This window comes from Rhododendron vialii, chromosome 6a (assembly GCF_030253575.1).
Source record: "Rhododendron vialii isolate Sample 1 chromosome 6a, ASM3025357v1".
NCBI lineage: Eukaryota > Viridiplantae > Streptophyta > Magnoliopsida > Ericales > Ericaceae > Rhododendron > Rhododendron vialii.
Window position 1 is genome coordinate 43,160,468 of NC_080562.1, and position 14,337 is coordinate 43,174,804.

The 14,337-nt window shown below is 36.1% G+C and overlaps 2 protein-coding genes across 2 annotated transcripts; both read left to right on the forward strand.

Annotated features, from left to right (window-relative positions):
- Positions 1 to 3,833: 3,833 nt before the first annotated feature.
- Positions 3,834 to 9,805, forward strand: LOC131329716 (uncharacterized). Its single transcript, XM_058363059.1, has 11 exons — positions 3,834 to 4,135; positions 5,993 to 6,181; positions 6,319 to 6,372; positions 6,473 to 6,583; positions 6,841 to 6,903; positions 7,017 to 7,271; positions 7,540 to 7,686; positions 7,765 to 7,792; positions 8,042 to 8,112; positions 8,487 to 8,546; positions 9,321 to 9,805. Exons 1-11 carry the CDS (start codon positions 3,914 to 3,916, stop codon positions 9,387 to 9,389), a joined length of 1,269 nt encoding a protein of 422 aa, XP_058219042.1. The 5' UTR covers positions 3,834 to 3,913; the 3' UTR covers positions 9,390 to 9,805.
- A 2,469-nt stretch (positions 9,806 to 12,274) lies between these two features.
- Positions 12,275 to 13,061, forward strand: LOC131329776 (auxin-responsive protein SAUR76). The gene has a single exon (XM_058363159.1). The coding sequence runs from the start codon at positions 12,345 to 12,347 to the stop codon at positions 12,714 to 12,716; it is 372 nt and encodes a 123-aa protein (XP_058219142.1). The 5' UTR covers positions 12,275 to 12,344; the 3' UTR covers positions 12,717 to 13,061.
- The last annotated feature ends 1,276 nt before the right edge of the window (positions 13,062 to 14,337 follow it).

Sequence of the window (14,337 nt, forward strand, 5' to 3'; positions counted from 1 at the left end):
TGGTCCTGATCGTTGAAAGGTGTTCGGAAAGACCAACAAAACGGGAATAAAAGGTAGCAATCCGTTTAGAAAGCAAATCACAGTTTAAAGATGGGAGGTAGACTTCGACTTTTAAACTCGTCATCTGAAATTGTGCGTTCAGCTTTAACAAACCTTGTTGGAATGCGAGGTCAAGGTTTTATGATTTGCTGTTTCACGCTTTAGTTTTTCCAATATTCCGCCGCATAAACATTTTACGAACATATGTCAAACTCTATTTGATAGGCATAATTTTCTGCGCGACTTATGTACTCGACAAAGTCTAAAAAGTAAACGGTCCCGATCATTGAATTTTTTTTTTCAAAAGACTAACAAAACGGTCGTCAAAGGCAGCAATCGAGGAAGATCGCACGTTAACATGCGAGGTCATGTTCAACTTAACCAGCAGTTTTAAGTTGTGAGTTAAGCTTAAAACAAGCTCCAGCGTTAAGGAGCGGGTTAAGGTTTTATGATTCTTTGTTTCTTCCAATACTCCGTCGCATAAATGTGCTACATACCCAACACGGAGGAAGCTATGGTACACAGGGTATACAGTATGTCTAAATTATGACAATTTGTGATTTTTATTATACCGATTTTTGATTTTTTAATGCATATTTATGATTCTAGTTACGACTTGTACATTAAAATTTACCTGTTGAACAGGTCATTAGCAGGTTACCCATAATTAAAAAATATCATTATTATGTAACCATAATTATTCGTACCGAAATCCATAATACTTGTACCATAATCAAATATATGCATACAATATCAAAAATTAAATAATGTTACCCACAAATGTTCTAACAACACCATAAATTGGTATTATCTTATCACAATGAATCGTACCAAATTTTTTTTGACTCGTATGATATTCCATAACAAAATCAAAATATGTCGTACCAGCATTAACAATTGTTATACTCAAGCCAAAAATATTTTTAAAATGCCACAAATTTTATAAAATAACTACAATTATTATGACAACACCTAAAATTGTCATTTTCTTAACACAAGGTGTCGTATCAAAAGAAAACATATTTAAATACCACAAATTATATAACAAACCATAATTATTATGACAATACCATAAATTAACGTTTTCTTACCACAATGTGTCGTACCAAAGGAAATTAATTAAAATATTCCGTAATAACACATGTCTAAAATACCACAAATTCAGTAATATAATCAAATTTGTTATGACAATACCATAAATTGACGTTTTCATACCCACAACGTGTCGTATAAAAAAATTCAATCAGAATGTTCAATTAACGATAATTATTATCAACAAAATATCATACCACAAATTCAATAATATAACCAAATTTGTTATGACAACACCATAAATTGGCGTTTTCATACTCACAACGTGTCGTATAAAAAAATTCAATTTAAATGCTTAGTTAACGATAGTTATTATTAACAAAATACCATACCGCAAATTCAATAATATAACCAAATTTGTTATGACAACACCATAAATTGACGTTTTCATACCCACAACGTGTCGTATAAAAAAATTCAATCAGAATATTCAATTAACGATAGTTATAATCAACAAAATATCATACCACAAATTTAGTAATATAACCAAATTTATTATGACAATACCATAAATTGGCGTTTTCATACCTACAACGTGTCGTATAAAAAAATTCAATCGGAATGTTCAGTAAATGATAGTTATAATTGGCAAAATACAATACCACTAATTATTTTCAATTCCCGCCACATTATTTTTTAAAATTTTAAAATTTCCACCATTTTATCTTAATTTTTGATTCCCTCCATACTATTTTTTCAAACTCTTATTTGTTCCTACACAATACCTCAATAATTTAAACTAAAAATGAAGTTCTCGCACAAAATTTTCATCCTAGAAATTCACCAAAAAATAAGTACTATACCCAAATTTTTGAATACAACTACAATTTTCTCTCAAAATATTGTCTAAATCAAATTCTTTCTCTACAAAATTTAATTCAAAAAATCAAAATTCCTTCGTGGAAAAATGAGTGGTCACTAAAAAAATAATTATCCTACTGTCTCAAATGCATACATTTTCGACACTAAAATGGAGTACAAAAAAATAAGTGTGAATATCAAAAAATAGAGTGTGAAAATTACTCCCCTTTTTGTAATTGGTGAAATTAATTATATTAATACCCAATCTTATTAATATTTAGGGCGATGTACTTAACAATTGGCACTATATATTTGACACATGGATAGGTGTTAAACCTTCACCCTATGCATACCAATCAAAATTTAATGGTGGTCCTTGGAACTAGGTCGTGGAAGTAAAATCTAAATAATTTTGTAAATTTATTGTCATTATACTTTCTTTCAAAAAAAATTATTATAGTCGACATATTGATTTACACTAATAACATAGGCTATAATACGATCTACAAGCGTAGGCCCAGCACTAGGACGGAGGCATTTGAAGTCTCTGTCTTCTCAAAATTTTAGCTTGAAAATAAAGCCGCTACATATAAGAAAATATTATATAATTAATAGTCTTTAGAATTACAAATTCTCAATTGTGTACCATAGTAATAAAGTGTTGAAATTTGGACATTTATCTAAAAGATCTGGGGTTCATGTCTTACACCCTTCGTTCCTATTTTTTTTTAAAAGAATGTTGTTATTTTTTAGGATAAATTACATAGTTAGTCCTTAAAGTTTCATACTTCAACAAATCTTGTCGTTCAATTTCAATACAACATTAAAATATAATAATGCACCATTTAAATCCGACGTAAGGTTTTTTTTATTATTTTTTATTATCAAAATCGTATTTTTTTACATAATATTAATTAGGTCATTCGTACCAAGAATGAAGTTGATGGCTTATAGCTAGATACATAATTGGATGGAAAATATCATTATATTATTCAATTTGCGTGCCGATAATGGACCTTTCTAAACCTGATTGAGACAAAAATTTACGTAGGTGACTTAATCAACAAACATAAAAAATTCAACGGATTTGATTGTCATTATTGTGTCACAGTCGCATGGCTACATTACATTCAACTACAACAGAAGACTAGGTTTCATACCAAATACTATAAATTGACTGTACAGTCTAAATGTCGTTAGTGAGTGTATTTTTAAAATGATCGATCAGGACTGTTAGGATGTTAAGTTATACAATATTTAATTTGTGTATTTAAACATGTATCTTGTTTGGGTATAATAATTATTGATTGTGCTACGATATATTTTGGTCTTGTATCTAGTATCTTTTGATCGATTTCTTTTGGTACGACACATTGTGATAAGAAAGTGTCAATTTTTTGTGTTGTCATAACAATTGTGGTTGTGTTATATAATTTGTAGTATTTTACACATGAGGGAGAGGGAGAGAAAGCCAAGAGGAGAGAACAACCTGTTACCTGCTAAGCTCTTTTTTTATTTTATAAATTGATTTAATATATGGATGGTCCGGATTATTTACTTTGAAATCCAAGAGTTTAAAATCATGATGCGTACGGTACATCCCCTAATAAAGAATGTGTACCATAGGACTACCCTACAAACACACATCGATCGCTGTTATATAAATGTAATTTCTTCCGGGACTAATTTACTAAATGATTTCTAAAAATGTAAACGGTCTCGATTTTCGATATAAATTCGGAGAGGCAAACAAAATTGGTCTTAAATGTAGCAATCCGTTCGAAGTTTGAAGATGAGAAGTTTACTTCGACCTAAATTCGCGCCTTGAAGATGCGAGGTTTTTTTAAAACAACCCTCCCGTACTTAAGATGCGAGGTTAAGGTTTTACGATTTTACATAATTTTTTTTGGTAAAGAAAAAACCCTGATAAAACCGCTCTTCTCCTCCCTCCGCATATCTTCTTCTTCTCTCTCTCTCCCAAATGGCGAGGGTAGCATGCCATCACCTAATTCCAGCCGTGTCTCTTCCATTGAAGTCGCCGTTCTTCTCTCTCCACTTTCGGAATACTGTTGCAGAACCTTCTATGTCCATTGGTTTCCGTAGGCGTTTAATGTCATCCTCCGCGACAAAGATAAGCATGAGTTTGAAAGCCGGTATCGTTGGTCTCCCTAATGTCGGAAAGTCTACTCTCTTCAACGCCGTCGTGAGTGCCCCCCCTCTCTGTATATATGTGTTTGTGCGTGTGAGACAGCGGTAACTGTCTGCGTATGTTGTTATTTGTGAATGCTATTAACGAATTAGAATCATCTCAGACGTGATTACGGCTGCAAAGGAGCCCAACCGACCTGAGCTTTAGAATGTTAGCTTTGTTAAGTTTTTAGCGAACTTGAGCTGAATGACAACTTGGGCGAACTGAGCTTGTTCTAGTCTTGATTCGAGCATGAGCTTGTTCTCGAGCCGAGTTCTATCAAAGCTTAGGTCACCTGATGCTGTGTTAATGTGTATGTTATGTTATTTATGCTCGTAAATAGGTTTGGAGCTGCCAATAAAATTTGATTATGTATATAAATAAGTTCTTAGATATGCTAAATTGTAAGAAATGTATGTACATGTACAAGTTGTAAAGTTTTCATTATGATCATATATCACTGTTTACATATACAAGTAGCATATAACTTTATACATACTCAAGTTTATGCATAAAATTTTCATACTCTACATATACTCTAGATTTACGATCCTAATCGAACTGAATGCCGTTAAGCTTAGGTCACCTGATATTGATGCCTAATGTATTTGTGTTAATATGTATGTTTATTATTGTTTATTGTGAACATTGTATGGCATTCTTTGTCTATGGCATCTTATGTGCTTGAATGGTGATTCACGGTAAGAGTGTAAAGTTCCTGCCGAAATCTGCTAATGTTGCCCGTGTAGTGTTCTTACTTATAATAATAGTTGCCAGTGATAGGGAGCAAATTTTCACTTAACAGAGTTGCTTTCTTTCCCATCCTATTCCATCAGGAACCTCGATTTTCTTAGCACACGTTTGGTGAGAAAGAATAAGATGGCTGGGCTATGTCATAGCGAACTAGAGTTAAGAAGGAAAAGTTCAGTACAATTCTAAGAAAGTTCCAAAAAGATTTTATCCATACATGTGGCAAGCAGTAAACTTTGGTAGTTGGAATGACTAATGAGACCCACGATGATATAATAGGATTGCTAAAACACAACTTCTACATCTGTAAGTAGGAAAAGTCTGTAGTTTGCTTGCTTATTAACTGTATTATGATAGAGTGCTGTCCCAAGATATTTGAAGCCAAAGAATGTGTGAGGGCCTATTTCTTGCAGGAGGTGATAAGATGTATAGTTCACTGCTGCCCTTTTTAGTCTGTACGGATCTTTTGCATGTTTGGATTTAGGGCAAATACCAGTTCTAGAGACTAATGAACTGAGTTCACATTTCCCCACTAATTATGATGATGCTGTAACCAGTGACACTTGAAACACGGCCTTGGTGAACTTAGTAGAGAACTAACCCATTTGCACGCTATGAAGGCTGTCTTTGGAATTTGTGTATGGGAAAAGAAAAAAGGTTGGGAGGAAGGGGAAGGTAGCGTGAGGGAAATTCCAAGGGAAGTGTCACTATTTTTCTTTCTTTAGTTTTGCAGAATGAATGGAAGTTGAAGGAAAGTACCTTCCACTTGTTTGGTTTTAACCACTTGTTTGGTTTTAAAGGAAGAAAGAACCAAAACATTTGCCTAACTTGTCAAAGAAAAATGAAATTGAGAAGGAAAATTATTTCCCACTTGTTTGGCTTTGAACTGTTCTTCTTCCTCCCAAATAAGAAACTAAACAAGCCAGGCAAGAATTTCTTATTTCCCTATTTTCCAAGCACAACCCAAGTCCTTTGCATCTCTTGCAACATTTCCCCCTTTTAAATTGTAATTACACCGGTTTCTTGCAATTCCCTCATTTACTTTCACTCTTTCAGTTTCAGCAGTGATGCTTGCTTATTAGGCTTATCTATTATGGATATTTTGCCATATCCTTTTTGCAGGTTGAAAATGGGAAGGCCCAGGCTGCTAATTATCCCTTTTGTACGATAGAGCCAAATGTAGGCATTGTTGGTGTTCCAGATCCCCGTCTTCATGTGCTTTCGGATCTCAGCAAATCTCAACGTGCTGTCCCAGCGTCAATAGAGTTTGTAGATATTGCAGGGCTAGTAAAGGGGGCCAGTCAGGGGGAGGTGGGAATTCTTGGTTTTTTTACTAGCACTGATGTTTCTTGGTGTCAGTCAAATGGAGTGTTGGATACTTTGGATTCTTTGGCATTTTGCTGCTGCGATGTGATGGATGTTAATTCTGTGAATCTGTTTGATTGCAGGGTTTGGGTAATAAATTTTTGTCACATATTCGTGAAGTTGACTCCATTCTTCAGGTTTTTATATCCTTATGTACCTATTTCTAGCTTTGTGTAGTAGAATGCCGAAATTTTATAGACGGGTGTACAATATCATTATTGAGTTGATCTGTTTCAGGTTGTACGATGTTTTGAGGATAAAGATGTTGTTCATGTCAATGGGAAAGTTGATCCAAAGTCTGATATTGATGTCATAAATTTAGAGCTTGTCTTCTCGGATATGGATCAGGTATGCTATTAGTGTGATAGGCTTAGTGCTTCCCCAAGTTTATAACAGGTTCCTTATTTTCATGCTTCCCTGGCACCCAGCATCTCCATTTAGCTTTACTTAAATGAGTCCTTAAGCCCCACGACCTTTTTGCTTGAAGAAATGGAAAACGTATTAAAATCTTTGTTCTAGATCTTATCTAGGTATTTTTTGTCTCTGTATATTAATAGCATAATGTGATCTGATAAAACTGAATTGCATAACTACAAGAAATGCAGATTGAGAAAAGAATGGAGAGACTCAAAAAAGGCAAAGCTAAGGATTCACAATCCAAGGTTAAGGTAATTAATTTTGAGGGTTTGAATAATGGCTTCACCATTTTTATTTGACATCAGCCCACTGAAAGCACGAATTGTGTTACTTGTCATTTTATCTGCTATATTTTCAATTTCAGGAGGAAGCAGAAAAGTCTGCCCTGGATAGAATTCAGCAGGCATTACTTGATGGAAAACCTGCACGATCAGTACCTTTAACGGCTCTTGAGAAAGATGCTGTTAGACATCTTTGTTTACTTACTATGAAACCCATCATCTATGTTGCAAATGTAGCAGAATCTGATGTATCTGCTGCTGAAGACAATCCTCATGTAAAGGAAGTGATGAATCTTGCATCTGGGTTACAATCTGGGATTGTAACGGTTTCAGCACAGGTTTGAATATACTTTTATAGCAGAAGCGACAGAGATCTGAATTTGGTAGAGTATATACAGTTAGAATCTGAGGGGCATGGTGGTTAAGCCTTTGTGTGGCCGAGGGTGTTAATTTGTGATCTTATACTACAGTTTTTTTTTTTTCTCTCTCATTTTTTTTTTCCTGGCTTTTGCCATTGGCCTGTTTAGCTATTTATTGCTTTGTGTAGATCTGATTTTTACTGTAGCCATTCCACCTGGCAACTCAAGGTATATTTTGTCATTGCAGGTTGAGTCAGAGGTTACTGAACTACTGCCGGAAGAAAGAACAGAATACTTGAAGTCTCTTGGTGTCAATGAAAGCGGCCTTGGAAATCTCATCAGAGCAACATATGACCTTTTAGGACTGCGCACATACTTCACAACAGGAGAGAAGGTAATGTATTGGAGTTCTATTGATTTATTTTGTTTAACAGGATATCCTTCAACTTCTTACTGGATTGTTTTGGTATAGGAAACAAAAGCATGGACTATACTTACAGGTTAGTAGTATAGCTTCTTCATTTGAACTGAACTTCATTATTTTACGTAAATACATCCTTTATTATTGTAGCTAATCCTGCTAGTTAGAATCAGATGTAGCCCTTTCTTTGTCACTAGTACCAGAAGGAGGTTTAACAAAACTTTTTGTTGACTGAGAATGTGTAGTTTGATGATACTTTGACAATATTGATTAACCTTTTCTTGGACCCCATCCATTACTAATACAACAATCTTCTTTGTTGACTTAGGAATGACTGCCCCTCAAGCTGCTGGTGTTATTCATTCCGACTTTGAGAAGGGCTTCATTCGAGCTGAGACGGTGAGCATGAGAAATGTTGATCCTTTTTTTCGCACTTTCATATCTATGGACTTTATATTTCAAGTCGAGTAATGGGTTGATGGAGCCTGCTCGAATAGAAGACATGGAAATGCAGTAGAACTTAAAGGAACAGTTCGACCTAGAAAATATATCCAAATGATCCCGATAGAGTTTCTCTCTCTCTCTCTCTCTCTCTCTCTCTCTCTCTCTCTCTCTCTCTCTCTCTCTATTATGTTGTTTGTGCATGTGCTTTTGACGTTTCAATTTCCTATCCATATTAGGTGCCACGTCCTAATTGCCATCACACACCCATGCACACCGCCTTCAATATCTGGCCTGGTGCACGCTGATTATATGATGCTTTTGTTTACCAGGTTGCTTATGATGATTTTGTAGCAGTTCGCTCATTTGCAGCTGCAAGGGAGAAAGGGCTGGTAAGTCGGTCCCTTACTTTTAGCCTACCTATATTTGCTTATAAATGGGGTTCCTAGCACAGATTCACTCTCTTCTTTAGCTTTTTTCGCTTCAAAAAGCATTTATTACTTTTGTATAACACCTGAAAATTTGGAGGGGCGAGTTATAAGTTCTTTTGCACTTGTTAGTCAGAATACAATTTTATTCCGAGCTTGTGGAAAGTGATGATGGATATGTTTTGCTGTTGACCGCAATATTTGATGGACCCTCATGTAGTTTTTAGTTGAAATTCAATCTTCATTGGAGCTCTAAGCTTATTCCCATAACTGTAGAAAAGAACGGAAAATTTCCGGTGTTCTGCTGTACTCTTCTTTGAGTCTCTTGGTACAAGTTAACGACATAAAGCGACAGAGTGAACTTAACTGTTTATCGGTTCAAAAAGTGAACTTTGTTGGCCCAGTTAAAGTTTGCTCGTTACATCAGGGCTTTGTTACTTATCCCCAAAACACACTTGTAATATATCAGAAGAGCTTGTATTTGGTAAAAGAGTATCTAAATAAGCAGAAGAGAATGAACCATTTATTTGGTTTTTTTTTTGGTGCATATGGGTAAGTATTTTGAAAATCAAGAAGGATAGTTTTAGTTGTTATTTTGAATTCTGTGTCGCCATGTAATTGAGTAATACTCGTTCCCGCACACGCTGCTCATATGTACTTGAAGTGTCTCAACAATCACCACCACCTAAGAGTCTTTTCAGATCGAGGTCATTTGCATTACTATTTGGGTGTTTGCAGTTGAGATCGGAGGGGAAAGATTACGTTGTACAAGAAGGGGATGTAATGCTATTTCGTTTCAATGTCTGATCAAAGGAACATCTGGCGCTGAACCAAGTTATTTTGCCGAATCATGCTCTCCAGTTTTTGGGATCTGTACATCGTGCCTCCATTTCATATGAAGGTCTTCCAGTAAGTGAGATATTCTTGAAGGTGATCGCCAGTGCTTATTTTGGTGGGGACCTGGGGTTACACTTTCTTCCAATTGTTTTGACGCGAAGTCATAATTTTGGTTGTAGAGAATTTACTTGGTTTGTGTATCTTGTTAGTTACGTCACATATAAGCAATCTTTTGCAAGAGTAAGGGCAGGACCACATCTGCGGCCTATGCATCTCTCATTGTTGTATCATATTTTCTCATTTTAGTTTACGATTTATTTTGAATACATTATATAGACGGTTTTTTACATCGAGATGTGCAAACCCTATTTTTCTGTGGTGCTAAATTTTCGTTTGCTACTGCTTAGGCCCCTCTTCTGTTGTGTGTGCAGTGTGCACCTAGTCACCCACCTGACAGAGCCATAGATTTAACACACCTCTAATAAAAGGGTTTGCGAAGAAAAAGACCAAAACCAAGAAAATAGAAACATTACAGACACAATATCAATGTGCACGTACCAGAATATAGATGTGTTTCGCAAAAAGACCAAAACCAAGAAAATAGAAACGTTACGGACACAATATCAATGTGCACTTACCAGAATATAGATGTGTTCCGAAGGTGGAACTTGACACAATATCAACGTGCACTTACCAGAATATAGATGTGTTCCGAAGGTGGAACCCACACCTTGAGAGAGCTGTCTCGGGATTTGTGTCCAGTAGTTGTATATGTGGTTATTGAGTTTCTATTCCTTTTCTGGTGTCAAATGCAAATGTTGTGGGTCAATTCAAATGGCTTAGAAGACCATCTGTATCAGATGACTCAGAATGTCTCTTAGTATTTTGGAGTTTTGGGGGGACGAGATGGTTTATTGTCCAAATTATTTGCAACTTAATCCCACAAAGTAGATGTTTGGCCAAACATTATCAGTTAGGCATAAGCAAGTTCAATCAATCTATGCATCTATATCTAGTCCGCAAAAGAAGAGCCTATGCAATGTGGTTTGGAGTGAACTGCAAATTGGACAGTTTCTAACACTTGACCCAACTTTCCCTTTCTTTCGATTCATTTTAACAGTTTTTATCTTAAACTCGTGCAAGCTTGATGGTGAGGTGTCCCCATCAGAAACTGTTAAGCATCATTTTGTGATGGTTTTGCTTTCCCATAAGAAGAAGAGAGGATAAGAATTGGTGGGGTTTGTCTAATTGTCTTTCTCTTCAGGGGCTCTGTTCTTAATCAATTGGTTGATTTGATGGGTTGATGCTTTGGCTTCTAAGCAAGCACAATGCTTCGCTGTTTTCACTTCAAAGCTAAGCTGGGAAACATGTCGTCATTATTCCAAAGTACTCACAATTAGCAACATGTTCTAGTCTTGGGGACCCTTCCTAGGTGGAAAATACAAATAGTAAGCCTTTTTAATATGAAAATTACTTCCAAGAAATATTTGGCATATAGGAAAATCCTGGAAATATTTGTACCTACTTTCCTTCCAATGGAAAATTATCAGAACAGCAATCCTCTAGCAATTTACGAGAGCTTTGCGCGTTGATGCGCAATTTACCCTCTTGTTGTATATCAATTTCGGGCACACGAAAGACGGTTTGTTTGTGGTTGGACTAAATTAATAATGTACTATTTACCCTCCTCTTGTTGTATATCACTTTCATGCGCACGAGAGGGCGGTTTGTCTGTGGCCGGTCGGATTAAATTAATAATGTAGTATTTGATTAAGTTGCCAAAGCTCCAGTAACAAATTATTGGAACCATGTGGAAGAGATTAGCTCAGTGACAAAATGTGTAACATGGAAATTGCAAGGCCCTTGTCACCTCAGCATTATAGGCCAAGACAGTGTTCTCAAGCTTCCATTCCTAGTAGGACACCCCCAGCTCTTGGGGTTCTTTGCATTACATTGCAATTGTCCCTGCTTTTGCATATCGTACACGTTTTTGGGTTTTATGAGAATTCTATTATTCCGCTCCCATGATATGAATGTAATTGGTAGCAGAATACGAGTATATCACGGAATCTCCTCACTCATAAATAGGTGAAGAGATTTAAGCTTCTGACCTCCTAGTGAGATATAGGAGTACGAGTCAACTGAGCTAGTCCTGTCCAGTTGGTTATTTGAAGCCAATTCGAGCTCCTAAATATTTGGATTACTACAGTCAATATTGAGCGACGAAGAATAATTGAAACTGTAATCGAAATCTCTTTTTTGGAACATCCTAAAAGGAGAGTGAGTAACATTAACATTAAATTCCCAGCTGTATTGTGAGACGATTTTCAACAAAAAAAGTCTTGTGAGTGCATAATTGGTGAATCTAATGTACGCAAGGATTTCCGAGACTTCCAAAAGTTCCTCACCTGCCAAATAAATGAGGGACATTTGCCTCGCTAAGTATTTGATTATTGACTCCAGGTTTAGCGGCCAATTATTTTGGTACTCCCAAAGTACCATGTGGGATGGTACTCCTCGCAAATAAAATATCATTACCGCATAATGTGAGTGACTCCTTATTTTTCAATCACCCAACATAAGTGAATTACAATGTCCCTACCTCATAATTTGTCGCTACGTAAATGGTTAGGAGTACCACGTGATACTCCAGAAAAGCTAGCTGAATAATTACTCAGGTTTAACTCACAGAATTTGTGCATATAATGTGCAAATAAGTGTGTTGTGAACAAAAATTGGCCCCATATAGAAAACAATTCGGTTTCAAGTGGGTCATCAATTGCACCAGAAAACAATGACCCTGTACCCACCTCTGCCTCCCTTTAAACTAAACAACCTGAGTGTATATCAAGGCATCTAAACTTGTCACCTTCCTTTGTGCATTCCTCTCTCTCTCTCTCTCTTTCTCCCCTCTGACTCTCTAACATGAAGAAGTTCAATTTGATGCTAAGAAAGTGCAAGACCTTGTCAAGGCAGTTGGGCAGGACTTCATCATACAGCAGCCTGAGGTCGAACTCCACAAGAGATGACTTCTGGGCTGGTCGTGCCGATGAGGAGAGTGAAATAGTTTTCGTTGGGAAAACAAGACGGCGGTACGTGATCAGTTCAAAGTACTTTAATCATCCCCTTCTAAACGCTCTCATTCAAAAGTCGAAGCAAAACCCGGGTGACGATGATATGATCACGGTGAAATGTGAGGTTGTTCTCTTTGATCACCTCCTGTGGATGCTTGAAAATGCCGATCCTAATCTCAGTTCTGATTCTTTGGAGGAATTGGCTGATCTTTACGTGTTCTAAAACATGATACGACGCAGTTTTATGCAAATACTGCAAGGAGACACAGAGACAGATGGTTATTAGATGGTTTTTTTTTTATTCTTGTTATTTTCTTTTGCAAATACTGCAAGGAGACAGAGAGACAGATGGTTATTAGATGGTTTTTTTTTTTTATTCTTGTTATTTTCTTTGGTTACTAGTGACTCATTGTGGTTGTTGTGAAGGATCAACAATTTGGTCAAGTCCATATGTATTGGGTTCTTCACGTATGTGAATGATGTCGTTGTCGTTGTTGTGCTATTATGTGATTTTTTTGGATCCTCATGTGCTAATAAAATCCCTCAAATATATGGCTCCATTTGTTACTATTGACGTCTTTATTTTTCACTAGATCCGTGTTCTCATTGACAAGTTTATTGTCAAAAGTTTCATCAAGGTTTCGGGTTCGATTATTTTTGACCAACAATTTTTGGGACCACCTAACCCTCACGCGTAAGTGTGTGAAACGGCTGTGGGATGAGCTGTAGGATTAGTCCGAGGTGCACGCAAGTTAGCCCGGAACACCTTACATTACCAAAAAAAAAAAAAAGTTTATTGTCAAAAGTGTATCAGAACATCTCCATTTGCAGTTGTCATATTTTTTTTTTCCCCAATTGTATGTTATGTGACAAAAAGTGATAAAAGTAGGACTAAGTTTGTTAATTTTTGATAATTTGGACACCTAATTAAGTGTGTATTGAAGTGCATAAATAAAGTCTATATATAAAAATAACAAACGGAAAAAATTAGACATAGACACACATATTAACCTCCCCCAATCCCTAGCTCGTTGTTTCTCTCCTATTGACATTGTCATTTCATCGCAATATTAAGGGAGCTGTCCTAGAATTTCTTTTCTTTTCTTTCTCTCTCAATCTCTCTATAAATCCTCTCCGCGAGATGCAAATGCTTCTAAAAAAAAGACTGCATAAACACTACGATGGACACTAAATATTTTCAATCGGCAGATATTAAATAGCTCTTTGTGAACTGATATAATCAGATAAAATCTGATCCTGAACAGTGAGTAAAGTGTGTGATATATGGAGATATACTAAAGCATGTAAAGATGTGGAATAAGCATGTGCGAGTATAATTAATCCACTGAAACTAGTGTAAACATAATCCAAAGCATAATATTCCGAACATATTTCTTAAACAAATGAACATGAGATTATGGTCGGATACATGTGTTAAATGGACCTCAAGTATTGCAATCCGAGGAGGCTGCATGTCATTAATCTTCATTCGGGTGAGAGGCCAGAAGGGAGAAAATCTTTTTTACGGAGGTTTTCATAAAAAAGTGTTTACATAGCTTTTGTTGTGTGCGTTCAAAATGTATTGAACGGTCCGAATTTTAAACAAACTTTTCCGGGAAATAGTTAAACTCTTCTCCGAAAAAATTTCGTTAAAATCCGATCGAACCGTTGATTTCTGAAACGAATGACTATAATTTGGCGCCTCCTTGATTTGCTTATTCACGGCCAGAAGGTGCTCCGAAAAACAGCGGGAAAATGACTTTGATGCTTTGAACTAGAAGAAGAATAATGGGTCTCAAGTGGGTTCAAGATAAATAGGTCTCGGAATTCAAAAAATGAACTTC